Here is a 27,373-nt window from a genome sequence, read left to right on the forward strand (position 1 = left end):
TACACTTCTTCAGGTCAGAAGAGAATGTGCAAAATGTAAGTGAATCATCAAAGGCATTTCAATGACAGGATGAATGGTGAGCGGGGAAGGGGTGAGCGGGGTTTGAAAGGTGATCAAAAGGTGACAGGTAGTAAAATATTATGGTTCCCAAACTGCTTTATCCAAGAATGCTGCTAGAAAAGAAACCAGTCCATGCTGAGACAGTTATTGATGATTTCTGTGTGTGCTTCTGTAGCCTACAGGGTGGGTGGAGTAAATAGCACACACGTAGATAACATTTTCTCTACATTTCTGTGTGTGCTTCTGTAGCCTGACATAGATCTGGAAGAAGGAGAAGTGCCAGAAGTAAAGGAAGTGAAGGTCATCAAAGAGCTGAAGCAGAAACAAAAGCTGGAAGAAGAAGAGGACGAATCAATCTCGGAGGATCCTGCCTTCAGTGAATTCTCGGAAAAAGAGGCTGAATTCACCGCAAGTGCCGGAGATGAGACCAACTCGGCAGTACAGAGCATCCAGCAGGTGAGGGCCCATGAGTCCGGGGCATCCAGCAGGGAAGTGCATGGTAGTACGGTCCCATCCAGCTGGGGCGGGTATTTTACCACACATGGAGGAATAGCCTACTGGCTAGAGCGGAAATCTGAGAACCAACCAGTTTCTAATACAGTCAGTTGCTTTAGGGCCCTTACCGAGGATGTTCATGTCAAAGACCTTACTGAAATCCAAGTACAGTACATCTAGCGCTCTCCCCTGATCCAACTCTCTGGTCACCCATATGACACCACTTATCTTTGGTAAAACCAGGCTTCCTCTGTTTTAGCACTGATTCCATTCATTTTCTTACTACAGCCTAACTGGCCTGTTGTTCTCAGCCTATCACCTATCTCCAGTCCTCTGGGACTACTCCTGACTTTAAAGAAACATTGAAAGCGCCAGGCAGCAGAGCTGTCAGAACGTCTCCCGTCCAGCCCTATCACTTCATCTATTTAAGTGTAGCTGGCTCCTCACAAACACAACTTTCTGAAAGTCACTGAGCTTTACCTCCCTTCCAATCCCATTTGTGTCTTTCTCAGTGAGCACAGAACAGAAAAAATTGTCTTCATCCGCCTGTAGATATTCCTCCCCTTCCCCTCTGAGTCTCACCGGCCACTTTTGCACTTCCTTCTGTCACTAACAACAAAGTCTGCTCCCCCCCCCCCCCCCATGTTACTGTATTTTCTTTTTTTCCTTCCATTTGCATCTTTGCATTCCTGACTACCTTTCCCAGCTCTTTCTGCGATCTCTTGTAGTTTATGAATGCTAAACCTTTTTTCCATCACCTTTTCAGCTACTTCTTTAGAAAACCATGGCAGCCTTTTTTTTTCCTCTTCCCTTTATTTACTTTCCTAACAAAAAGGTTGGTTGCCCTTCTATCTCCTTCTAGTTTGCCCCATAGATTTTCCCCTCCAGCTATTTTTACTTATTTATTTATATAATCTTAGATTGCGCTTCTTCCTGTTACTACAGTCCAGTGTGGATAATAAGGTAACATTCACAATATTTAGATACAGACAAACATTAAAACATAAAGGGCCCAGTATTCAGCGCTGGCCGGTTAAGTACCTTAAGCCAGGTTTGACTAATCCGGCTAAGTTACGATGTATATTCAGTGGCACGGCGAAGCCGCCGAATGTGCGCGTCTCTGCGCGCACTCCGCTGGGTACGGCTACCCGGCTAAGTTTAGATCTGCTCTGCGGCGCGTGTAAACTTAGCCGTTAACTTATGCAGCTAACTCCGCCCTCGCTCCGCCCAGTACCCGCCTCCTTTTTGCGCGTGTAACTTTTAGCCGTATAAGGGATTTATATGGCTAAGCGGTGGACGCTGAGCGAGGCTGCATATTCAGCGGCCGCTACTTAGCCACATAAGTTCCGCCTGTCTGGCTAAATAGCGCTGAATGTGCTTTGAATCTTGGGGCCCATTATTATAATAACTCTTTGAGGTAGTCCCCCCCCCACCCCCCGCCCCACTCCTATTTAACAAAGGGTAGGCGACCCTACCTGCAGCATGAAATATTTTTTTTTTTATATTTAAAATGTTTTATTATCCAGTATATTGTAAAGCTTACAAACAGTAGATTAAATAGAGATGAGAACAGCAGTACAAAACATATAGGCAAATACAGAACTTTTGTTTTGCCTCCTAATTATAAAATACATAACAGTTCCAGTGTATTATCATTTCCTCAGGTGAACAGATATCCATAGGTAGAATTGCCATTTCCCACTCTAGCATGAAATATTTTAAATACTGAGCAGCATACAACTTTCTTTGCAAAGTGTACTATTACTGTCAGCTTTTTGGTCTCCTCTAGGTGGTGGTGACCTTGGCTGACCCCAGCGTAACGGCTCCTTCCAGTACCATAGGACTGACCAACATTACTGTCACGCCCATCACCACGGCTGCCACAAACCAGTTTGCCAGCCTTCAGCCCGTCACCGTGGGCCACCTCACCACAAGGGACCGCCAGCTGCAGCTCGACAGCTCCATCCTCACTGTGACTTTTGACACGGTCAGCGGCGGCACCGTGCTGCACAACCGTCCAGGCGACATCCCCATCCCGCCTGCAGCCGCCCCGGAACAGGAGGCAGCAGCCAACCCCCAGTCCGTGGCCCACTTCATCAACTTGGCCACCTTTGTGAACTCGATCACGCCCCTTGGGAGCCAGATCTCGGAGCAGCCGCTGGCATGGAGAGCGGTGCCCCAGACAGAGGTGCTAGAGCCTGTACAGCCACCAGCGCAGGCGCAGCCAGCAGCCCAACCACAGGCTCAGGCAGAGCAGCAGCAGCAGCAGCAGATGTTCAGCTATTAAACTCACTCGTCAGGGCTAGAGTGCCTAAAGTTCACATTGCAAGGGTTGGTCTTCATCCAGTATAGGTCAAAAAATGCCATTTTCTTACATTGGGGTTTTTTGTTTGTAGAAGTTCTTCAGTTGGCATCTCCCCTGCAGAACCGGGGAGCATTCCCTAATGGCATCATATACCCTGGTGTCTGGTGCTATGGATGGTGTTGCTGGCGGCCGAGTTTAGGGGAGAGCTCAGGCAGCAGCTGACGAACTGTAGGAAGGCGCCATTAAGAACTTGAAGGTTCTTCAGCTCCAGGGCTTTTCATCTGTGTATTTTACCAGACACACTGGGTGCAGTTTTCTTTTGAACATTCGGAAAGGATTGTTTTTTTTTAATGATGCGATGGGTGCTGGGGAAGGGAGAAAGGGGCTGGAAACTGAAGGACGTTATTAGTTAAATACCAAATGAAAATGAAACGGAGGAAATGTTAATCTCAAACTAACTGGCAGCGGCAGCAGTGTCTGGAAGGGTCTGAAGACTTGGCATCTGACTAAAATCCATTCCCCTCTCCCCAGCAGCCCAGCACTTGTGCACACTAATCACTGCCGCTGTGAGGAGGAGAGAGCCTGGGTGTTTCTCTTCCATCGCTATGCACTGTCAGGTCTTGCACTAAGCATCAGGTCTGTATAGGGGGTTTGGCAGTCTGGCTGAGCCAGAGGATATTTCCTAATCACATTGCAGCACTAGGAAGCAGCAGTGCCTCCTACGTGCCCAGGTCTGATCAAATCTGAATAATCCAACCAGTCCTTCCATTCTTGCCTTTCCCACAATTACCAGAAATACATTGCCAAGTGTGATGTTGGAGGATCCAGTACAAATATGGCCACCAGTGCAGGTATCACAATTTTCCCAGCCACAGCTACTGTGAATTTGCAAGAAAATGTCTCAGCCAGGACAAGAACCAGCGACGACCTGGTTTAGAGAGAGAGATTAAGCCCTAAAACAGTGTATCAAAGCTTCTAGGGCAGTGATGTGCATGCAAATCTTTCTCATGCATATTCATTGTGGAGATCCTGAAAACCTGGCCTGTTTGTGGCACTCGAGGACTGGAGTTCACCATCACTGCCCTAGAAGCTTTGATACCTCTTCTCAGCTGTTATTGGTATCTCTCACCACTAGAGGGAGCCAACACAAGTCCCTAATGACTAAATGGCCATAGTAAGGAGAGAGATCTGGGGTATCTCAAATGCACCGGATATTAATAGAGAATAAAATATGGCAACCTCTGTGACGGTCTAGGGAAAGCAAACCCTTTCTTGTTTTCGATGTGTGAATTTCCTCCTGCTGCTTTGGGCTCTTAGCTCCAACCAGAACCAGTTTCTGTGAGCTAGATCTGTGCATCTTCATTCAAAACTAGCTGGGGGAGGTCTCTTATTTGTATATCTTCTCCTCAGCCCAACCATAGCAGTAACAAGCCACAGTCAAGGGCCACAAACCAGGGCTCCCTCTGGAAGCTGGATTAAGCAGACCCTAAATCCAGCCACTGTGACCAGGACTCCCTCCCCCCGCAGAGGCTGTGAATGCAGCCCCTGCAGCGTCACCAGCCCCGGCCGATCCGAGGAACAGAAGCCTAGTCCGGGACCTGAACCCGCGTCTTCCACCTGGCAATGCCCTGCGCTGCCCACTGGGCCTGCCCTAAAATCTCACTAAAGTTAAGAGTGAATGGAAAAAAACAAAATCTCTTCAGAATGCAAGAGAGGCCATTTTAATGATCCTAGAAGATACTGCTGCTTTAAGAGGAGGAAACATTTATTTTAATAGCATTTGTTTGAAAGGACTCTCCTCTGCTCCTTTTTTGCATTTCTGGAGCTAGCACTTGCCTGTAAGAAGAAAGAACCTTTGTATTTTTGTATAGGGGAACATTTTCAAAGGTTTTAATGAATGTTCCCCCCCCCCCCAGTATTCAGTTTTTAAAAGTACGTGGGCTGTATGAGAGCACGTCTGCTGTCAGCCACTGCAAAAAGGAATGGGAGAACTAAAGCACGCACAGGAGGTACCAGCGTGCCCTGCCAGCCCCTGCATTTCCAAAGGAAACCTCCACAGGGAGTTTCCCTTTGTCAATGTGCTTGCAGGCCCCGTGAGCTTGCAAATTTCCCGGGCAGGTTCAAAATGACCCACTTAATACAAAAAATACCCCCCATAGCCCTTTCCCATCTTGTAGCAGCTCCAGGTATGCAAGAGGTGGCTTTCCAGAATTCGGATAATTTAATGAGCCTAAAAATCCCTCTAACCATGGCCCAGTGGTACTCAAGGGCAAGTGAACAACCTGTTTCTTCTGGCCATTTGTCAGTCATTGCTGAGAGAGAGAAGAATGCCTTTACTGGCTGCTTCTGTTACTTTGCACAGAAAACGGTGACCGAGGTTCGGCCTGGTCTCCTCCCTGCTTCTGATGGATCAGGGGGTGATCAGTGGGATGGCGGATGGTTTGATGATGTAACGAAGTAGGATCACCACAGGGGTGACGTTCACAAGGCCTTTAACTTTGCAACAATGGAAAGGGTGAAAACAAGGTTTGGTTCTCCTAGGACAAGCAGGATGGTAGTCTTCACATATGGGTGACATCATTGAATGAAGCCCAGCACAGCAAACATATGTCAAAGTTTCTAGAACTTTGACTAGGCACACTGAGCATGCCCTATATCACATGTCCACATGGGGTTCTGCGTCAGTCTCTTTTTTTCCGCAGAGCCTTCGCCTCGCAGTTAAATGAACTCTTGGCTTTTTCCTTGAAAATTACCTATGGGAAACTTTCACCAGTTATTTTTTGTTTTTTTCGCGTTTCTATCGCCAGGTCCCTCTCGCTTACTCCCCATAGGTTCCTTAGGTTTTTCAGCATTCTCGGTAAGTTTCTTTTCTCTATCATTCCCCTCGTGGTACCGGTACCTCAGTGCCTGCTGGCTTCGACTGCCTGCCATCACCACTCTAGTTTTACTTCCCTTCTTTTCATTCGTCATGGCCTCATCCGGTTTTCGACAATGCCCCCAATGTCCAAGGCCCATGTCCATCACAGACCCTCATGAGATATGTGTCCTCTGCCTGGAGGCATCGCATGACATCTGGGGTTGCCACATGTGCACCCAGATGACCCCTAAGGGGCGTTGCATGTGACTAGATAAGATGGAGAATCTCTTCAGGTCGAGAAAGTCCGAGCCATCGACATCAGTGGCATCTGCACCAATGGACCTAGGAGCCGCATCAATGGACACCGCGCCATCGACATCGGTGGGGCCTTCGGCTCCGTCAATGCCGCCAGTGGACAGAGGCACTGGAGACAGGCCCCAGTCGGTTTCTTCCAGGTCGAGGACTTCGGGTTCATCGTCATCGACCTTGGCACCTGGGAAAGACCAGGCCGAGCACCAAGGGAAGCCAAGGAAACATTGGCACCGGTCACCTTTGATGCACAGTGCTGGGCTCGGGGAGGTGCCAGCTCATGCCGAGATGCTCCCAAAGTGACCCCGTGGTGAGGAGTGCCATTTCTGCATTGACACCAGGGGTCCGTGATGGTCTCCTACAGTCCTGGTGCCAGTTGCTGATCCACCTCGGGGATTTGAGTAAGATCTGGCCACCTCTCCTGCCTCCCAGTCAGTTTTGGCATCAGCAGTTTTCGAGGAGTGACGAATCCAGCTAGCAGTGGAACGAGCATTGCAGGTCATCTGTCCTGTGGCACTGACAGTACTGATGTCCACACTCTCTGTTCTGGAACCAGTGCTGGAGCGGTTCAGTGTGCAGATCGGTGAATTATCGTCCCAGCTGGCACCAGTTCATGGGATGCCATTGATGTCTAGTGGGGCACCAATGCTTTCTCCAACCGATATGGTTGTCGTTGCCAGTTCCTCCAAGGAGGAAGCTCCACCGAGTCCAGCAGGGATGTAGAAGCCTGTAGCCCCCCCTTCCAGCTTTGCTGGGGCCGGCACTGGTGCTACCAGGTGCCTATGGCTCTGGATGAAGCTGAGCACCTAAGGTTGTATCCCCTGTGGACTACACGAGGATGAGCCTCCGTATGACCCCCTGGGGGGAGGACACTGCAGATTCCTCCTATGAGCACTCGGAAGGTCTCCCCTCAGAGCCATCTCCTCCAGAGAAACAAAGGAAGTCTCCACCAGAGAACTTAACTTTTGCATGTTTTCTGCAGGCGATGGCTGAGGTCATCCCCTTTGTTGTTGATGGAGGTCATTGCCAGGCACAAAATGCTGTAAATCCTCCAGTTCGTGGAGGCTTCTAAGGAGATTGTGGCGGTCCCAGTGTACAAGATCCTTAAGGAATTGCTGCTGAGGATCTGCGAACACCCCATCACAGTATCTCCCATGAACAGGAAGGTGGATGGGGTTTACCTTGTCCAGAAGGTGACCGGATTTGAGAAACATCAGCTACTACACCAATTGGTGGTGGTCGAATCTGCCTATAAGAGGGCCAAGCGCTCTCTGACCCTTGCCTCGGCGCCCCCGGAGAAGGATCACAGGGCGATGGACACTCTTGAGAGGAATGTATTCCAGGAGCCATGCTCATTGCTCGCAACACCTCCTACCAGCTCTACATGAGCCAATACTCGTGGAACCTCTGGAAGCAGGTGCAAGAGGTGGCCGAGCAGCTGCTTCAAAAGCAGCAGGACACCCTGATGTCGCTGGTGCTTAAGAGCCTGGAGTGTGGAAAACACGAGGTTGATACAACCTACAATGTTTTTCAGATGGCATTGAGATTCTCTGCAGCGGGAATCAGTGCCCGCAGAATGGCATGGCTGCAGACCTCGAATCTCCTACTGGAGGTACAGGAAGACTCTTATGACTTGCTGTGTATGGGAAAGAATCTCTTCAGATATAAGGTGAGAGATGCAGTAGCCCTGTTGCGGGTCAACCAAGAAACCCTCCAACAACTCTCCACCAGCTCCTCAGCTAGGAGATCTGCAAGACTGGGTCAGAGGAAGTCTTTCTACCACCAGAGGAAGAACTATCCTCTGGCCCCTTGCTCCTGCTCACAGTGGGGGAACTCCCGAGGCCGTCCCAGGCAGCAGAGAGTTCCCAAGCTCCATCCAGCGTCCCAGTCAAATCCCGGAACGGGGTTTTAACTGGATTGTAGGGACCATAAGCCAGCTACCTGTACCCGAGACACTGGATCCCCCAGTTGGGGGCAGGCTGTGATTCTTCACAGAACAGTGGCCCAGTATAACCTTGGACCAGTGGGTTCTATCCATCGACCATCAAGGGCAGCAATTAAACCCATTGGATATCCTGCCAATTTGCCCTCCGTGCCTGTTTTGGGGGCCAGTAATGCATCAGGAGGTATTGATAAGGGAGCTCTCCTGTCCCACCAAGGCAAAGAGGGCAGGGATTCTACTCCCAGTACTTTCTGATACCAAAGAGAACAGGAGAACTCTGTCCCATCCTAGAACTGAGAGCCTTGAACAAGTTTCTCTAAAGAGAAACGTTCAAGATGGTTTCCCTAGGCACCTTGATTCCCCTCTTACAAAAAGGGGACTGTCTATGCTGCCTGATTTGAAGGATGCAATCACTCACATCGAGAAGAAGTATCTCAGATTTGTGGTGGGAACACAGCATCTCCAGTACAGAGTATTGCCATTTGGGCTAGTGTCGGCCCCACATGTCTTCACAAAATGCCTGGGTATGGTGGGGGCGCACCTCCACAGGCTGGGAGTGCATGGTCAAGAACTTATCTCAGACAGGAGCCACTCAGTCCATGCACTTGTTGGAGTCACTAGGGTTCATCTTCAACTATCTGACGTCCCATCTCAGTCCGTCACCTCAATTGACTTCATAGGAGCCTTGCTAGTCACGACTCAGGCAAAAGCTTTCCTGCCACGTTCCAGGGCGGTCACCTTGACATCCATAGTGGCAGTGATTCAACAGAGACAGCAGGTGTCAGCTCGACTCATGTTGAGGCTGTTGGGCCACATGGCCGCAACCATCCATGTTACTCCCTTGGCACATTTGCACATGCGCAGAGCCCATTGGACCCTGAGGTTGCAGTGGCACCAGGCTACGCAGAGCCTCCAGGAGGCATCTCTCTGGGACTCTTTGTCCTGGTGGTGGGTACTCTCAAATTTGGAACAGGATATTTCCTTCTAAAGTCCTCCTACCCAAATTGTCCTAACCACGGATGTGTCCACCCTGGGGTGGGAGTTCATACAGAGGGGCTCCACACCCAGGGCCTCTGGTCTGCCTAGGAATCACATTGTCAAATCAATTTTCTGGAGCTCTGGGTGATCAGGTACATGCTGTGGGCTTTCAAAGATTAGCTGTCCAACAAAGTTGTCCTGATCCAAACATATAACCAGGAAGCTATGTGGGTGGTCAACAAGGAGGGAGGCACAGGTTCATACCTCCTGTATCAGGAAGCAGTTCAGATCTGGTCCTGGACCCTATACCACGGGATGGTGCTCAGGGCCTTGTACCTGGCCGGAATGGAAAATGTGATAGCGGACAGACTGATTTGTGCCTTCAGACCCCATGAGTGGTCTCTGGACCAAGGCGTAGCAAACCGGATTTTCCACCTATGGGGGAGCCCAGATGTGAATTTGTTTGTGTTCCCCTGCAACAGAAAGGTGATTCAGTTATGCTCCCTGTACAGGTCAGTCGGCAAACCAGCCTCATACACCTTTGCCCGCCAGTGGGGCAAGGCTCTTCTGTACGCGTATCCTCCAATTCCCTTAGTGGCAAAGACTCTCTTGAAGGTTCATAGAGACAGAGGGACTATGATTCTCATAGCCCCTTATTGGCCGAGACAGGTCTAGTTTCCACTCCTTCTGGAGTTATCCATTTGGAAACCGATTGGTCTGGGGACTTCCCCAGAGCTCATCACGCAAAACCAAGGCAGGTTGTGGCATCCCAACTTCTAGGCTCTATCGCTCACAGCCTGGAAGTTGAGAGGTTAATTCTGCAACTGCTCGATCTCTATGAGGATGTGTCTTGGAAGTAGAGGTTTTCTGTGTGGTGTGAGCAGAAAGTCATGGATCTGTTCTCCTGCCCCACACAAAAACTGCTTGATTACCTTCTACACCTATCAGAGGTTGGCTTGAAAGCCAACTCCATTAGAGTTCATCTGAGTGCAAATGGCGCATGCCACCATGGTGTAGATGGTACACCCATCTCTGTACAGCCTATAGTTGAGGATTTCATGCGGGGCCTGCTTCAATTGAAGCCTCCCCTAAGGCCTCCCACTGTGACTTGGAACTTCAATGTGTTGTTAGCTCAGCTGATGAAAGCTCCTTTTGAGCCACTGTGCTCCTGTGACCTGAAGTACCTGACCTGGAAGGTCATATTTTTGGTGGCGGTCACCTCAGCATGCAGGGTCAACGAGCTCCAGGCCTTAGTGACTTATGCACCTTACACTGTCATGAAAAAACTAAGTTCCTGCCTAAGGTGGTGACGGATTTCCATCTTAACCAGTCAATCGTCCTGCCAACATTCTTTCCCAAGCCCCATTTGCACCAAGGCAACAATCGCTGTACAGTTTGGACTGCAAGAGAGATTTAGCCTTCTGCTTGGAGCAGATAGAAGCCCATAGACAGTCCACCCAACTTTTTATTTCTTTTGATAGGAATAGGTTGGGAGTTGCCATTGCCAAACAGACACTATCCAGTTGGCTGGCAGATTGCATCTCCTTCTGTTATGCCCAGGTGGAACTGCATCTTGGGGGTTATGTCAAGGTTCATTCTGTCAGAGCCATGGCAACATCAGTGGCCCACTTGCAAGCAGTTCCCATGGAGGAGATCTGCAAGGTTGCAAAGTGGCATTCTCTCCACACTTTCACTTCCCATTACTGTCTGGACAAGGATGGCCGACATGACAGTAGCTTCGGCCAGTCCTCAGGAATCTCTTCAAGGTGTAGAACCCAACTCTCTCTGCCTAGGGCCCATTGTTTGGGTTTTGGCTGTTTCCCCCTCTGTTACCAACAGCACTGTGGTTATTGTGCCCGTTGGCACCTGATTGGTTTCTGTTGGTGAGCAGCCTGTATCTAGGCTAGGGAGTCATCCATGTATGAGGACTACCATCCTGCTTGTCCTAGGAGAAAGCAGATTTGCTTACCTGTAACAGGTGTTCTCCTAGGACAGCAGGATGTTAGTCCTCACGAAACCCGCCCACCACCCCACGGAGTTGGGTTTCTCCTTATTTCAATTTTATATAATACTACGTTATAAGACTGAAGAGGGCCCCATGTTGACGCATGGTATAGGGCATGCTCAGTGTGCTAATCAAAGTTTCAAGCCCATCTTTGACATAAATTTTCCGTGCCAGGCTCCATCCAATGATGTCGCCCATCCGTAAGGACTAACCATCCTGCTGTCCTAGGAAAACTCTTGTTACAGGTAAGAAAGTCACAAAGCAGAATAAATTATTATTTACATTTATTAAACGGTGCTACTGTGAGGCTCATAGTGATTGCGAAAAAGGATATAATCCAAACATATTTGATAAAACTATACCAGTCTCAAAAAATACTTAATACAAAAGAACGTTGTAGATGCCCATAATGGTTTCTTTCATGTCGTAGCCAGAGTTAAAGTTACTCTTGTCTAATAATTGGTTACAGATTACTGATGACGTTTTTTAGAAAATAATCCATTATTGACCATTCTTAGATCACCATAATGCCAAAAAAGGATCACAACTGTCTGAACTGAGAATGCATTAGGACATGACATTCTCAAGAGTCGCACAAGACCCTGTCCAGAAGAGTTTGCCAAGGACACAGGCTTGAGAAAATCCTTTGGCCAGTTGGCAGTCCTGAGCCCTTCTGTCAGGAGGAAGGGAAGATGTCACATTTCAACCAACAAAACTGCTGAAAAAATGAGAAAGTAGCTCCAGAGTTAGCCACCTGTTGTGATCTGTTTAGAAAAGTAATCAGATTGCAAGTTACTGATTACTATAAGTAGTTAGTTTGAGAACCCTGCCTGTAGCAGTGTTGATATCCTCTAATGGTGTTGAGGTGCAGTTCTGTTCAGTAGAGCTATGAGTGGTATAGAAAGGCACATCACATGACCATGGGTCCCAATAGCAAAATATGTAGCTGCAGCTTCTATGGCAATCTTGCCTGGCTTCACACTCCAAGGACATCTTTTGCTCTGCTGCTTTTTGACATGTGTGACAATGACAGAGAGAAGTCAGACATTAAAATATGGAACATTGGGAGGATTTGGTCACGGCTTCAGAAATCCAGTGGCCAACCAGGCAACTAGTGGCAGGTCACCTGCTTGTACTCACTCCCACCATGCTTCAGAAGGCTTTGAGCTACTAATTCCACAGCCAGCAGGGACCCTGAAAATTCAGTGGGTGGATGAGCTCAAAGGAACTTTTATTCTCAGTTTAGCAGGCACACAGTCGGTGGCCACCAACATCTATAAATGAGAGCCACCTGGGAGATACCAAGCCTCACAAAACAGAATATCCCCACAGCAAAAATAGCCAAACCCTTTCCGTGACAGAGTGTGTGTTAATTATGTTTTGTACTACGTGAAGCAGATAGCCAATCAAGTGATTCAATGACCTTTTGCTTTCACGAGATTGTCTCATTGGGGTGACTTTGAGCAAGCTGTTATGACTATGGAATAAAACCGCAGTGTGTTCAAGTTTTATGCTCTGTGGTTTATTATTTTTAAGAAAGTGACTCAGCTTTATTTTCACTCATCTGTCAGGTGTAATAATTTAAGAAACAGAAAAAGTACTAAACTGGGTCAGACTGAAGGTCCATTTAGCCTGGTATCATGTCGCTGATGGAGACAAGCTGTGTCCTCTAGGTATGGTTTACAGATACATTGAACTGGAGGTGACTTCCCTGACTTGTGTCAAAGAGCCTGTGATTCATCCTCAGTTTGTGCTGCCCCTTTTTGAATTTGGTTATACCGTTTGCCTCTGTCTTGTGGCTGTGAGTTCCAGAGGGTAAGCTCCTGTGTTGGGTGTTTGTGTTAAACCTGCTGCCTGGGAGTGACGGCCTGTGCCCCCTAGCTCCTCTCTTATGAAAGAGTAAAAAATAGTTTCTTATCTGCTTTCTATTATTGTGGCTGCACATTCCAGGTAGGGTTTACTTTGCCTCATATCTGAAATATAAATATTGTTACGGTGCTGATATATTTGTAGTACAGAGTTCTAGGAGCCTGCAGAACGCTGGATTCTTTACAGCCACTGATGCCTTTTATTGGCTAATGGTAGGCAAAGTAGGCTGAGACCAGGGAAACCAGGGTTCAAATCCCACCACCCACGCCTTGTGATCTCGGGCAAGTCACTTTACTCTCTATTGCCTCAGCTACAACCTTAAAAGGAGATTTACTAAGCTGTGATAAGGCAAAATCGCAAACTCAACAGCATGTAACATGTGTTAAATGTTGTTTATTGCACGATATTGCTGCACTATCACACAAAGCAACTTATCCATAGGCAATCCTATGGTAATAAAATAACACAGATTGACATTTTGAAAAATGATATCGATAGGTTTGGAGCTAGGGGCTACTCTGGGCCTTTTAGAGGTACAGGGGACTAGGGGAGTGGGGGTTGGGATCTGCCTGTCCCCCAAGACCACCAGGGTCATTTTTGGGGAGTTGGGGGGGGACACTAAACCTCAGGGATTTAACTTTCTCTGGAAGGGATGGACCTAATTGGGGGAGGTGAGGAATCTTGCTAAGAGGCCATTTTTTTGGTTTAAGGGGAGGGGATGGGGGAGGGAGCAGGCTATCACTGCAACGATTGGCCTCATATTTTGTATTTATTTTGTTGGGGGGGGGGGGGGCCTGAGCCACCTTGGTAGATGCTGGGGGGGGGGGGGGGGTTAGAGGTCTTCAATGACCCCCAGGGTGATTTGTGTCCTTTGGGGGTGGGGTGAAATATTTTTGGGCTTCAGACCCTTTAAGCAATGGCAGCCTCAGTCGAGATGGGCCGCAATAGCACGGGAAGGCCCCATGCCACGACACGAAGTTTTGTTATGCATTTGTGCCTTGATAAAAAAAAAAAAATTGTGCTGCGGGACTGCTGCGATAGTTTGTTGGGGAGGGTTCAAATATCAGGGGGACGCACCACTCCCTGCGAAATTTAGCCCCTCCTGCGATAAACTATCGCAGGTTAGTAAATCTCCCTGTTAGATTGTGAGCCCTCTGGGGACAGGGAAATACCTGCAGTACCTGAATGTAATCCGCTTTGTAAGTGCCGAAAGGCAGAATATAAAATAAATTAAATAAAGATATAGGCAGCGATTGTGTGGTACATGTGACACAAATAAAGGAGGGGCCGGTCCAGTTTCAGGGTCTTTTCCCCAGCAATCGCTGCATTGCCCCTGTATTTCCAGTGTAGTTACAGGTGCCGCTAGCCTTTCCCTCTGCCTATCCAACAGCACATGCATCTGCACTTTGCTCAGATATCGATGGATCTCTTCCTTGTAGCTATGTCATCTGTAGCATATAGCTGGGTAAAAAAGGATTTAAATCTGTCATTAATATCAGTAGGTGAGTGGGTAAGGGCACCATCCGCTTTTTTAATACTGGTGATTACGGTCTTTTGGGCTCTGGACCTCAACAGACGGGCCAGCATGGCCCCAGTTTTATTACCATGCTCGTAGATCCTCTGCCGTGCGTATTGCAATGATCTTGCTACATCCTCTCACTGCAGGCCCTGAGGTCTGCTCTGCATTTCTCTAGCGCCTTTCCCTCTTGTGATGAGAGGCAAAACTAATGATCTTCCCTCTCCACACTGTTTCAGGGGGGTAGATTTTACAAATTTGCGCACAAGCGTACTTTTGTTCACGCACCAGGCGCAAACAAGAGTACACGGGATTTTAATAGATACATGCATAGCCGTGCATATCTGTTAAAATCCGGGATCGGCGCGCAGAAGGCTGTGCGCGCTGAGCCGCACAGCCTGCCTCTGTTCCCTCCGAGGCCGCTCCGAAATCGGAGCGGCCTCGGAGGAAACTTTCCTTCCACCCTCCCTTCCCCTACCTAAACCCCTCCCTACCTTTGTTGCACAAGTTACGCCTACCTGAGGCAAGCGGAACTTGCACGCAATTCCCAGGCCCGGGAGCCATTTCGGAGGCCTCGGCCATGCCCCCGAAACGCCCCTGGGCCGGAACCACGCCCATGGCCCCGCACCCAAATGCCGCAACACGCCCCCCAGGAAAACCCCAGGACTTACGCACATCCTGGGACTTGTGCGCACCGCCGAGCCTACTCAACATAGGCTCGGCGTGCGCAGGGGGAACTTTGGGCAGGTTTTCGGGGGGTACGCGCGTATCTTACACGCATACCCCTTTGAAAATCTGGCCCAGGGTTTCCCAGAAAACAACTGGAGTGTAATCTCCCGAATTATGAATCTCAAAACACTCTGTAGTTGCCTCCCAAATCACAGCACAGAGAAGCTGATTACAAAGCAGAGCAGTATTGAGTCTTCAACAACGGCCCATGCCTAGGCTCATTGCTATCTGCATCGGCAAGATGGGATTGTGATCTGAAATAAAGCTAGGCAATATATCCACCATTCCCACTCCCACCACTAAGGATCCAGAGCACAGAATAAAATCAGTGCGACTATACGTCCCATGCCATGGTGAGTAACACGTATAATCCCTCCCTGAAGGATTTTGTTCTGTCCAGATATCCACCAACCCAAATCATTTCATCATATGCTTGAGAGAATGAGCTTGACCCCCAGACTGGCTAGCTGAACTTTTATTCATCTGCACGTCTAGGCGTACATTCCCATCACCACCCAGAACAACAGGAAGGATAGAAAGAGCTTGCATCATCTTCAGCAACCGCACGTAGAAAGCCAGTTGATTGACATTGGGACCATATACACATGCCAAAACAAATCCCTTCCCATGGAGTGAGCACGCCAATAGAACCACTGGATCTTTATAATCAATTGTCAAGGGCAGAGATTTGTAAATTAGGATGTACACTCCCCTACTCTTAGAGCTATAGGAAGCACGGTCCACCTGTCCCATCCAGTCTCGGACCAGGTTAGCAAGCTCAGCATCAGTGAGGTTGTTTCCTGCAGTAAGGCCACCTGAGCCCCCTTCTTCATGAGACAATTCAAAATTATATGCCTTTTAAGGGACATCAGATTTACAGGTGGACTAGCCATAGTCCCCCGAGTCCCAATATTGATCCATACATCATGAAAGAAAAAGAAGCTGATCCCCTCAGTCCACACATTACACACAAACCATATGACCACTTTACCTGTCCAGCTTTTAAAAAAAAGAAAAAGGCAGATAGAATTTAATGTGGACAAGTACAAAATAATGCATCTAGAGAAGAATAATCCAAACTATGGATACACAATGCTGAGTTCCGTATTAGACATCACCACACAGGAAAAGGATCCTGGAGTCACGGCGAACAAATCCACAGCTCAGTATGCAGCAGTGGTCAAAAAAGCAAACAATGTTAGGCATTATAAGGACAGGAACAGAAAAGAAAACAGAAGCTATCATAATGTCTCTGTATCAATCCATCATCAATTGAGCGTCCATTTTCCTAACCTCACCGCCAGCGACACTCATTTTTTTTTAAAAATGTTTCTGTTCTCCTTTTTTAGGTTCCTCCAACTTAATATCACCATGATATTAAGTTGGAGGAACCTAAAAAACTTAATATCACCATGATATTAAGTTGGAGGAACTACAGAAAAGCAGTAATTTCTGCTTTTCTGTAAACCTTTGGAGCTCTTCAAGAATTAATGCCTGCTCCAGGGCAGGCGATCATTTTAGAGAGTAAAAATATGCGCGTCGGGCACACTTTTTTTTTTTTTTGCATCAGGGGTGATAGTTAATAGTCTCATCAACATGAATTACATGTGATGAGCGCTGTTAGTTTCACGCTGGTTTGGACATGCTAATTTATTTATTTATTCTTTTTATATACCGTTGTTCCAAATAAAGAACGCAACGGTTTACAACACGACGTACATATTATAATCCCCTTATTGCATGAGGGGTTTTGGATGTGTGTCCAAAACATGCATCCAATCACCTGTAAAGCGTGCGCTCAGCCAAACGCACTATATTGCATCAGCTTGAGAGACTTTTCACTGAGGAGTCGTTTCCAAGGGGAGAAAGATAGCACATGGCTGGGATATTTTCAGACGTGCCTACGCTATGTTCTCTTCTCAACCACCCGTGCGAAACAGGAGGTGGAAAGCACATAGGTGCTTTTAAGCATGAGTATTTTATCCAGATTTTCAAAGAGCAGTTTCTCTTTCTAGCATAAAGTTTGCACGCTAACAGCGCCCGTGTATCACACAACTATGCAGGCAATTTGAAAACTACCCCTAAGTGTGGAGTACTTCTATTGTGGAGTTGACTTCAAAGCTCCGTTCACAAACATTTCATCCAGCATTAGTTACTTCCTAGAAGGGAAATTACCTCACTGGTAAATAAACCCTACATTTTACATTTTAGCATTGTAACTTCCCTCTGGTACTGTTGTCCCATGATCAGTTCTCAGAGTATCCTTTGTCAGGCTGGAAACTGGCATTGGTAGATTCCTTTCTCTCGCTACCTTGGACACCTCCCCCGAGGGCATCCTTTGTAACAGTGAATAATGGTGTTATCTGAACTCTCCACCACAGCAACCGCCTTACACTACTGAAAGACACCCTTGGAGCTGCAAAGGCAGCCCTCCTCAGCTGTTTTCATTGTTTCTGTAGAGTTTGGATTGATTGTGCATGTTTCCATGGACGAGTGAGTTCCTGTAATGAGAGTTGCACAGGTTGGAAGCAATGCACCATTTCTTGGGAAGCAGGCAGGTAACCGATGGAAGGCTGAATGCTGTAGGAATCCTCAATCTCTCTGTCCAGTGCAGATATACTGAAGGCTTGTCCAAGCCTCTTATCAATCTTCTGCATTTTACAGGAGGAGACATTACTGTCTCCTCCTGTAAAATGCAGCCTATTTTGCATAGGCTCGGCAGCGCGCACAAGTCCCGGGGCTTTGCTAGGGGGGGGGTGCCGGGGGGCATGTCGGGGGGTGGCATGACGTTCAGGGCTTTCCGGAGGGGGGGGGGGGTCGAGGATGTGGCCGAGGCCTCCGAAATCGCTCCCGGGCTGGGGAATGGCACAGTGGTGGCCAATCGGCGTGCGAGTTACACCTGCCTGGAGCAGGCGTAACTTTCATGATAAAGGTAGGGGGGTGTAGATAGGGCTGGGGGGGTGGGTTAGGGAGGGGAAGGTGGGGGAGGTGGGGGAGGCTGAAGGAAAGTTCCCTCCGAGGCCGCTCCGATTTCAGAGCGGCCTCAGAGGGAACGGGCACCCCCTTGCGTGCGCTAACCCCGGATTTTATGATACGTGCGGCTACACGCATATCTTATAAAATCCGGCGTACTTTTGTTTGCGCCTGGTGCGCGAACAAAAGTACGCGCAGGCGTGCATTTATAAAATCTACCCCACAGTGTGGCATGGTTTCCATCCTTAGACTACAGACAGCAGGCCTGCAGAACAGCCCAGGGTCGCAGGCTGTCCTGCTGTTGCTAATGTCACAGAAGTCTTGGGTTTGAGTCTCCTGTCCATTTGGCCAGCTGGTGTTGGGCATGATAGCCAAAGGTAATACAATCAAGCCTGGGGAGGGAGGGAAGATGATGCCCCAGCCCCATCGCCTGCCTCTCTCATCATCATTGCCACACTAATCCAACCTGGATTAGTGTGGCAATGGTCAAGTGGGATGGGGAGGGGAGGGGAGGGACAAATGCATCTGTGAACACAGCCATGCCCAGCCAGTCACTGCTCTTCAATCCATCTCAATCCTGATTTCTCACAATTCCATAGCAAGGGCCAGGGCTGTCCGAAGGGTAGGGCAAATTAGAATGGAGAGGTAATAACATAAGTTTCTGTCATGAGAGTTGCACAGGCTGGAAATAATGCACCACTTCTTGGGATCCAGCCAGAATCTCTCTTTCCACTGTAGATATACTGAAGGCATGGCCAAACCTCCTACAAACCCTCTGCATGTTAGGAGTGCTGGCAACTGGGCAGTCTATAAGTTTTATAAATAAATAAATGGATGCACTGGGACCTGTGCTTTGGCAAACAAGTGCTTCTTCTAGTGTGGTGCCTGTCCCATCTACAGCAGTCTTTGCTGTGCCACGTGGCGGGTACTTGAGCACTCCCCAATATTGTGTTATCTACTCCTGAGGATCAAGAGCAGAGGTCGTTGCTGTAGGGCTAGAGGAGGGCAGGAGGGAAGTACTTCTGCCTCCATTTACTGCTTCCACCTCCCCTTGCAGCCTATTGAGTGGTTAAAGAACACCTGACCAATGGGGACCGCAGGGGCATCATAGAGCAGCAGCAATGTAGGACAGACAGACTTCCTGCTCTTGGTCTGCCCTGAGCTGCACTGGAGATTGGGAGGGCTGCTGATAGAGGGACTGAGGGAGAGAGAGGTGCGATTAGGGGTGTGAGACAGGGGCTGAGAACTGCGGGGACCTGGGAAGATTGGTTGTAAAAGGGAAGATTGGCTGGGAGGGTCTGGGAAAGACCTGAAAGAAGGAATCCTGCCTGGGAGAGAGCTAGGGGAAGAGAGGAGCTGATAATGGAGTTGCGGAAGAGGGAGAGGAGTTGAGAGAGGGGACATGGGCTATGAGAAAGGCAAAGGAACTGGGAGAACAGGAAACATGCTGAGAGAGCAAACATGGGCTGTGGAAGTGGGCTGGGGGAGGGGGGCTGATAAGGGAGGTAAACCAAGAGAGGAAAGGGGGATCACGGTGGAGGGAAGAGGCACATAGTAGAGAAGTCTCCACTCCAGTCTAGCAGCTCTTGTGCTGGTTTGGAGGAGCAAGGTCATCATCGTGGCTATAGCAGGAAGTGATCCTGTAGCTAGGACCTGCCCTCCAGATGCTGCTCGATCCTCTTGCACCGAGGATGTGTCTCCAGGGACCCGCGCAAAGCAGGGAAGGGTTAGGATGGCCATTGTAGCTGGTGATTCGATGTTTAGGGAAATAGCGAGGTGACTGGTGGACATGAGGATCACTTGTTTGCCCTGTGCGCAGGCAGCGGACCTCAGGCACCACCTAGGTAAGATTTTAGAGAGTGCTGGGGAAGAGCCAACTGTTGTAGTACTTGTGGGGTACCAATGACATAGGAAAGTACAGAAAGGAGGTACTGGAGGATAAATTTATGCTCTGCGATAGAAAATTGAAATCCAGAATCTGCAGGGCTGCATTCTCAGAAGTGTTCCCCTTTCCAAAAGCAGGGCCCCAGAGGTCGGCTGAGCTCCACACTTTCAAGGCATGGATGAGACAATTGTGCAGGGAAAAGGGTTTAGGTTTGTTAAGAACTGGGCCATTCTGGGGAAAGAGGAGCCTATTCTGACAGGATGGGCTCCAGCCACCTTAACAGAGTGGAACCAGGCTTCTGGCATTAACTTTAACAAAGAAGCCAGAGCAGCTTTTAAACTAGAACAGGGGGAAAGCCAACAGTCGCTCAGCAGTGCATGGCCTGGAGGGAGGTATCTTCAAAGGATACTGGCAAACCAAGTAAGTTAGAATGTCCCGATAGAAAAGTGCACACTAAAACAGGAATAAAAACCTGTGCTAATGTTAGCACATAAGAACATAAGAAAATGCCATACTGGGTCACACCAAGGGTCCATCAAGCCCAGCATCCTGTTTCCAACAGTGGCCAATCCAGGCCATAAGAACCTGGCAAGTACCCAAAAACTAAGTCTATTCCATGTTACCATTGCTAATGGCAGTGGCTATTCTCTAAGTGAACTTAATAGCAGGTAATGGACTTCTCCTCCAAGAACTTATCCAATCCTTTTTTAAACACAGCTATACTAACTGCACTAACCACATCCTCTGGCAACAAATTCCAGAGTTTAATTGTGCGTTGAGTAAAAAAGAACTTTCTCCGATTAGTTTTAAATGTGCCCCATGCTAATTTCATGGAGTGCCCCCTAGTCTTTCTACTATCCGAAAGAGTAAATAGCCGATTCACATCTACCCGTTTTAGACCTCTCATGATTTTAAACACCTCTATCATATCCCCCCTCAGTCGTCTCGTCTCCAAGCTGAAAAGTCCTAACCTCTTTAGTCTTTCCTCATAGGGGAGTTGTTCCATTCCCCTTATTATTTTGGTAGCCCTTCTCTGTACCTTCTCCATCGCAATTATATCTTTTTTGAGATGCGGCGACCAGAATTGTACACAGTATTCAAGATGCGGTCTCACCATGGAGCGATACAGAGGCATTATGACATTTTCCATTTTATTCACCATTCCCTTTCTAATAATTCCCAACATTCTGTTTGCTTTTTTGACTGCCGCAGCACACAGTACCAACGATTTCAATGTGTTATCCACTATGACACCTAGATTTCTTTCTTGGTTGCAGCACCTAATATGGAACCCAACATTGTGTAACTATAGCATGGGTTATTTTTCCCTATATGCATCACCTTGCACTTATCCACATTAAATTTCATCTGCCATTTGGATGCCCAATTTTCCAGTCTCACAAGGTCTTCCTGCAATTTATCACAATCTGCTTGTGATTTAACTACTCTGAACAATTTTGTGTCATCTGCAAATTTGATTATCTCACTCGTCATATTTCTTTCCAGATCATTTATAAATATATTGAAAAGTAAGGGTCCCAATACAGATCCCTGAGGCACTCCACTGTCCACTCCCTTCCACTGAGAAAATTGCCCATTTAATCCTACTCTCTGTTTCCTGTCTTTTAGCCAGTTTGCAATCCACGAAAGGACATCGCCACCTATCCCATGACTTTTTACTTTTCCTAGAAGCCTCTCATGAGGAACTTTGTCAAACGCCTTCTGAAAATCCAAGTACACTACATCTACAGGTTCACCTTTATCCACATGTTTATTAACTCCTTCAAAAAAGTGAAGCAGATTTGTGAGGCAAGACTTGCCCTGGGTAAAGCCATGCTGACTTTGCTCCATTAAACCATGTCTTTCTATATGTTCTGTGATTTTGATGTTTAGAACACTTTCCATTATTTTTCCTGGCACTGAAGTCAGGCTAACCGGTCTGTAGTTTCCCGGATCGCCCCTGGAGCCCTTTTTAAATATTGGGGTTACATTTGCTATCCTCCAGTCTTCAGGTACAATGGATGATTTTAATGATAAGTTACAAATTTTTACTAACAGGTCTGAAATTTCATTTTTTAGTTCCTTCAGAACTCTGGGGTGTATACCATCCGGTCCAGATGATTTACTACTCTTCAGTTTGTCAATCAGGCCTACCACATCTTCTAGGTTCACCGTGATTTGATTCAGTCCATCTGAATCATTACCCATGAAAACCTTCTCCATTACGGGACCTCCCCAACATCCTCTTCAGTAAACACCGAAGCAAAGAAATCATTTAATCTTTCCGCGATTGCCTTATCTTCTCTAAGTGCCCCTTTAACCCCTCGATCATCTAACGGTCCAAATGACTCCCTCACAGGCTTTCTGCTTCGGATATATTTTAAAAAGTTTTTATTGTGAGTTTTTGCCTCTACAGCCAACTTCTTTTCAAATTCTCTCTTAGCCTTATTACATCGGCCCCACTTGGCCACCTGCATAAAATGCACAAGTACTTTATGCTAGCTAGTTCTCAGTTGTAACAAGATGCCCAAATGGGAGGTAGGCAGACCTGCACAGTACTAAACACACACACATATACTATGATACAAGATATGAGATATACAGTAATGAATATATAGCTTTATTTACAGCACACATACTTCATTTCCTGTGACTATAATACATACCAAATCAGCATCCTGCCACTCATCAGGTCGGGGAACCCCAGTGCGACCGAAAAACAGGAGCACACAGCTAATCAGCATCCTGCCACTCAACAGGTCGGGGAACCCCAGTGCGACCGAAAAACAGGAGCACACAGCTTATCAGCATCCTGCCACTCATCAGGTCAGGGAACCCCAGTGCGACCGAAAAACAGGAGCACACAGCTAATCAGCATCCTGCCACTCATCAGGTCGGGGAACCCCAGTGCGACCGAAAAACAGGAGCACACAGCTAATCAGCATCCTGCCACTCATCAGGTCGGGGAACCCCAGTGTGACCGAAAAACAGGAGCACACAGCTTATCAGCATCCTGCCACTCATCAGGTCAGGGAACCCCAGTGCGACCGAAAAACAGGAGCACACAGCTAATCAGCATCCTGCCACTCAACAGGTCGGGGAACCCCAGTGCGACCGAAAAACAGGAGCACACAGCTTATCAGCATCCTGCCACTCATCAGGTCAGGGAACCCCAGTGCGACCGAAAAACAGGAGCACACAGCTAATCAGCATCCTGCCACTCATCAGGTCGGGGAACCCCAGTGCGACCGAAAAACAGGAGTACACAGCTAATCAGCATCCTGCCACTCATCAGGTCAGGGAACCCCAGTGTGACCGAAAAACAGGAGCACACAGCTTATCAGCATCCTGCCCCTCATCAGGTCAGGGAACCCCAGTGCGACCGAAAAACAGGAGCACACAGCTAATCAGCATCCTGCCACTCAACAGGTCGGGGAACCCCAGTGCGACCGAAAAACAGGAGCACACAGCTTATCAGCATCCTGCCACTCAACAGGTCGGGGAACCCCAGTGCGACCGAAAAACAGGAGCACACAGCTAATCAGCATCCTGCCACTCAACAGGTCGGGGAACCCCAGTGCGACCGAAAAACAGGAGCACACAGCTTATCAGCATCCTGCCACTCAACAGGTCGGGGAACCCCAGTGCGACCGAAAAACAGGAGCACACAGCTAATCAGCATCCTGCCACTCAACAGGTCGGGGAACCCCAGTGCGACCGAAAAACAGGAGCACACAGCTAATCAGCATCCTGGCACTCATCAGGTCAGGGAACCCCAGTGTGACCGAAAAACAGGAGCACACAGCTTATCAGCATCCTGCCACTCAACAGGTCAGGGAACCCCCGGTGCTACCGAAAAACAGGAGCACACAGCTTATCAGCATCCTGCCAGTGCCACTCAACAGGTCAGGGAACCCCCGGTGCGACCGAAAAACAGGAGCACACAGCTTCAACGGGAAAGATCCTGCGCCACTCGTCAGGGCACAGGTGAGGCTCCAAGTTCCCACCGGAGGACCCTGAACTTTTACAGGGCTTTGTAAACAAGTGTGTGTGTGTGTGTGTGTGTGTGTAAATGAGCCAGCACTGGGTCTGGGAACCTTTCTGTAGGGCTGCTGGCCAGGCATTCCTCCTCTTGTTGAATCCGGTCCCAGGCACAGAGAAGCTACTCTCCCCCACAACCACTTGTGTAAGCCCTGCTGATACCGCTTTTTGCTTAAAAGACAAAGTCCCCAGCTTTAAAAGTGACAGGACAGCATAATGTTTGTTCTGAGAGCATTTTTTTTTAACCCATCCTATTACATCAGTTCAGAGAAAACCTGCCTTGCTAGATTTTCTTGGAAGATTAGCTACAAAGGGCAGGTGGTGAAAGTGGCCAGCCAGGTACTGTGCGTGTGCTGGTGAATATTCCCTCTATATTACTTCTTTATCCACTTGAAAATGACATCTGCTCTACCAGTGTCTTTCATACAGAAAACAAATGTCTGAATACGAGCAGAACTAGTAAATCCAGGCGGGGACGAGTTTATTCATGGACAGCTAGACTCTCCGTTTAAGAAAGCCTGCATTATAGGAAATGCGTCCTTTGGAGTAAGTGGCAGACTCTGACAATAAACTTCAGAGCCGTCCTTACGCATCCAGACGGGAGGCAGGGGCTGCATGAGGTGGGGGAAGCTCTTCGGAACAGGGAGAGGCTTCTGTCCCAGGTTTGTCTTGGAGCGGGGGCGTGGGAGGGTTTGCTCTGACTCCCGCTGGCAGCAGAAAAAGAGAGGAGGGAGCAGAGGCGGCCAGGAAGTGATCTCACCGCTGGGAAAGGGAACACACCTTAAGTCACCTGGGCAGGCAGAAGAGGCGAGAGGTGCTCGGGGCGCGCAGCATGGACAGGGACTCCCCGGCCCCGGTCCTCGGGGACCTGGGGCTGCTCAGGACCTTCGACTCCCCCGAGCTGGGCAGCTGGGAGAAGATCGGCTCCGGCGGCTTCGGCCAAGTTTACAAGGTGCGGCACCAGCACTGGAAGACGTGGCTGGCCATCAAGTGTCCGCCCAGCCTGCACGTGGACGAGAAGTGAGTGAGCGGGGAGCGGGAGGACACGGGGGGGGGTCGGTGCTTCTACTCCCCCCCCCCCCCCCCCCCCCCCATGCCACAGAGGTCGCAGCGAGAGCACCCTGGCAGGGAGGATTTCCCATCGCACCCGGGGAATGTCTTTCCGGTTTTTCCTCACTGCTCACTTCTGCAGAGTAAAGGTTTAGCAGCCTTGGGCGGGCGGCAGGAAGCTCCCCAGACGGGGGAAGGGGCAGCGCAGCGCCCGGCGTTAGGCTCAGCCCTGGCTGGGGCGCCCCCTGCTGGAGCCTTTCCGAAAGTCAGGTGAGCGCCACCTGGACGACTCGCTGGGCTTTTCTCATAAAATGGGACTTTTCTGGTCCCTTGCAGCTGCCAACGCAATCAGTGGTGTTTTAATGTTTAAAAATGCACCTAGAATCTGCAAAATGTGCTGGAGCTTCAGTACAGACAGTTTGCTGTGCCTTGAGATTTTAAATCCAATTTTGTCCGTGCTTCAAAATGCCTTTGATAAGTCTTTAGGCAGTAGAAACCCCAAGTAGGGGAAGTGCAGTGAGGAAAGTCCTGGGTACTGGCTGCTACCGGCCTTTCCTAGAAGGCGCTGGGATTAATTCTGTCCGTCATGCTGAGCATTTGCGGGTTTCTCCTGGCAGCCCCGGGCACTTTTGGTGTCCTTCAGAAGCAGGCTGTGGGATTTCAGAGCTGTCTGCCAGCGGCCAGAGTTAGCTTCGGACGTGGAGGCCCTGGATCTTTCTGGTTCGGTTTAAACTCCTGCGGTGTCTTTTTAATATGCTCCCGGTTCCCTCGGGTGCCTGGGAGGTTTGTAATAGCTGTTTTACTTTTAAAAAGCTTGCTGTAAGAAATTAGTTTAGATATAATGAGCATTTCACATTTTGAGATATTTAAATTTCTGCCGCACTAGAAGTTTGGGTTTTTTGTTTGGTTTTTTTTTTTTTTCAGTCCTTCTTCTTTTTAATGTCAGCTATTTGGATTCAGTCCAGTTTTTCCAGATTCCCTCCCAAGACAGGGTTGTCCTTGGTGTCTGTTGGCAAACCCAGAAGCACTGGGCTAGCAGTAAGGAAAGCGGGTGTAGGGTGACATGGAGATTGAGCTGATAACACTCTTACCAGACACATTCACTCTTTCCGGTCTGGGTGGGATCCCAGTATGTCTTCAATATTTGTAAGTCTCTCCCAGTTAGCCTGAACAGGAGCATAATTCCCTTTATTTGTGTCTTGCTAGTAAAGGTAATTTGTAAATTAACTAGTACACTTGATAATAGAAAATGTATTTATTCACTTATCCTGACAGTTGGGTTAAAAGGTCGCCACAAGGGAATGGTCCCAGCTGTGGCAATGCCTGCCTTTGGGTCCCAGATGTTGAGAGAGGAAATGCTCCAGAGCCTCTGGAGATGTGCTGGGAGCCCTAAGGGAACAGCTGGGACAGAGGCAGATGCTTTTTGGAAACTGACGCTACAGATGTCCAACCCTTGGACCTCAAACATATTGTTCTCCCCTCCCTCGCACTAAGTCAAGCAACTGGGCTGATCTGATTCTGATTTTTGTCTCATGGCATGCTGGAATTTGTAGTTTGATTTCCTAAAAAAACAAAACAAATGGGAAAAGAAATCCAGAACTAGAAATCCCAGCATGTAATAAGGGAAAAACCAGGTCAGTTTAATGTCTGCCTTTTCAGTTCACCTGGACACGCCCTGGGAATGGAAAGAGGTGGTAAAAGGGGCACCTTCCCAGACCTCTAGAGCCGAAGAAGAAAACCTTTTCAACGCTTCTCCCCCAGATCTGTAAGGTGTATGTTCTCACCCTAATGACAAATTCTTCCTTCCCCTTCTATACTGTATTTACTGCCAGACAGGATAGCAATGGGGATGGCTGGCTAGTATGAGTCGTGTTCACTTTTCTCTCCCTCTGTTGCATTTTGTTTCTCCGTTTAATTCAATTAGTTCTTCTGTCTGTGGATTATTTGTGGTTAGCCTGGGGTTTTGTCTGGGTTTTGTGGAAAACAAGAACACCGCAGGCCGAATATCTCTGGTTATTTGGCCATTTCCACAGCTTTAGGATTTTCTGAACCTCCATCATAGGTCAGGAGAAATGACCGAGGTTGAACATTACTGGAGTATGCACTGTATTTCTACAGGGATCCGAGGATGTCCCAGCTAATGGTTCTGAGGCTAGAAAGCCTCATTGTTCATTTACAAAAAGAATATATGTAGTGAAAAGAAACTGATGGTTTCTCTTCTTGCACGAGAGAGATCGGGCCTGGCATGAGGCACCCCTACCTCCACGTCCTGCATGGTTTGAATACATTTTGGCAGGCCTATGAATTTCTGAGGCCCATATTTTGTATCCAGCATCTCCAGTGGTCTGACTGAAATCCT

General features: G+C 48.4%; 2 protein-coding genes across 3 annotated transcripts in view; both read left to right on the forward strand.

Annotated features, from left to right (window-relative positions):
* The window catches only part of PRDM15 (PR/SET domain 15), a 117,958-nt gene extending 108,029 nt beyond the window's left edge, over positions 1 to 9,929 (forward strand). For both annotated transcript variants that reach the window (XM_029578449.1, XM_029578451.1), the window contains exons 23-24: positions 310 to 516; positions 2,345 to 9,929. In XM_029578449.1, the coding sequence (XP_029434309.1) occupies positions 310 to 516; positions 2,345 to 2,842 (705 nt within the window). In that variant the 3' untranslated portion in view covers positions 2,843 to 9,929. The remainder of the gene's footprint in view (positions 1 to 309; positions 517 to 2,344) is intronic.
* Positions 9,930 to 24,657: 14,728 nt separating this feature from the next.
* The window catches only part of RIPK4 (receptor interacting serine/threonine kinase 4), a 64,094-nt gene continuing 61,378 nt past the window's right edge, over positions 24,658 to 27,373 (forward strand). The window contains exon 1 of the mRNA XM_029578571.1: positions 24,658 to 24,984. Within this exon, the coding sequence (XP_029434431.1) occupies positions 24,797 to 24,984 (188 nt within the window). The 5' untranslated portion in view covers positions 24,658 to 24,796. The remainder of the gene's footprint in view (positions 24,985 to 27,373) is intronic.

The sequence above is a fragment of the Rhinatrema bivittatum genome, chromosome 15 (genome assembly GCF_901001135.1).
Source record: "Rhinatrema bivittatum chromosome 15, aRhiBiv1.1, whole genome shotgun sequence".
Lineage (NCBI taxonomy): Eukaryota > Metazoa > Chordata > Amphibia > Gymnophiona > Rhinatrematidae > Rhinatrema > Rhinatrema bivittatum.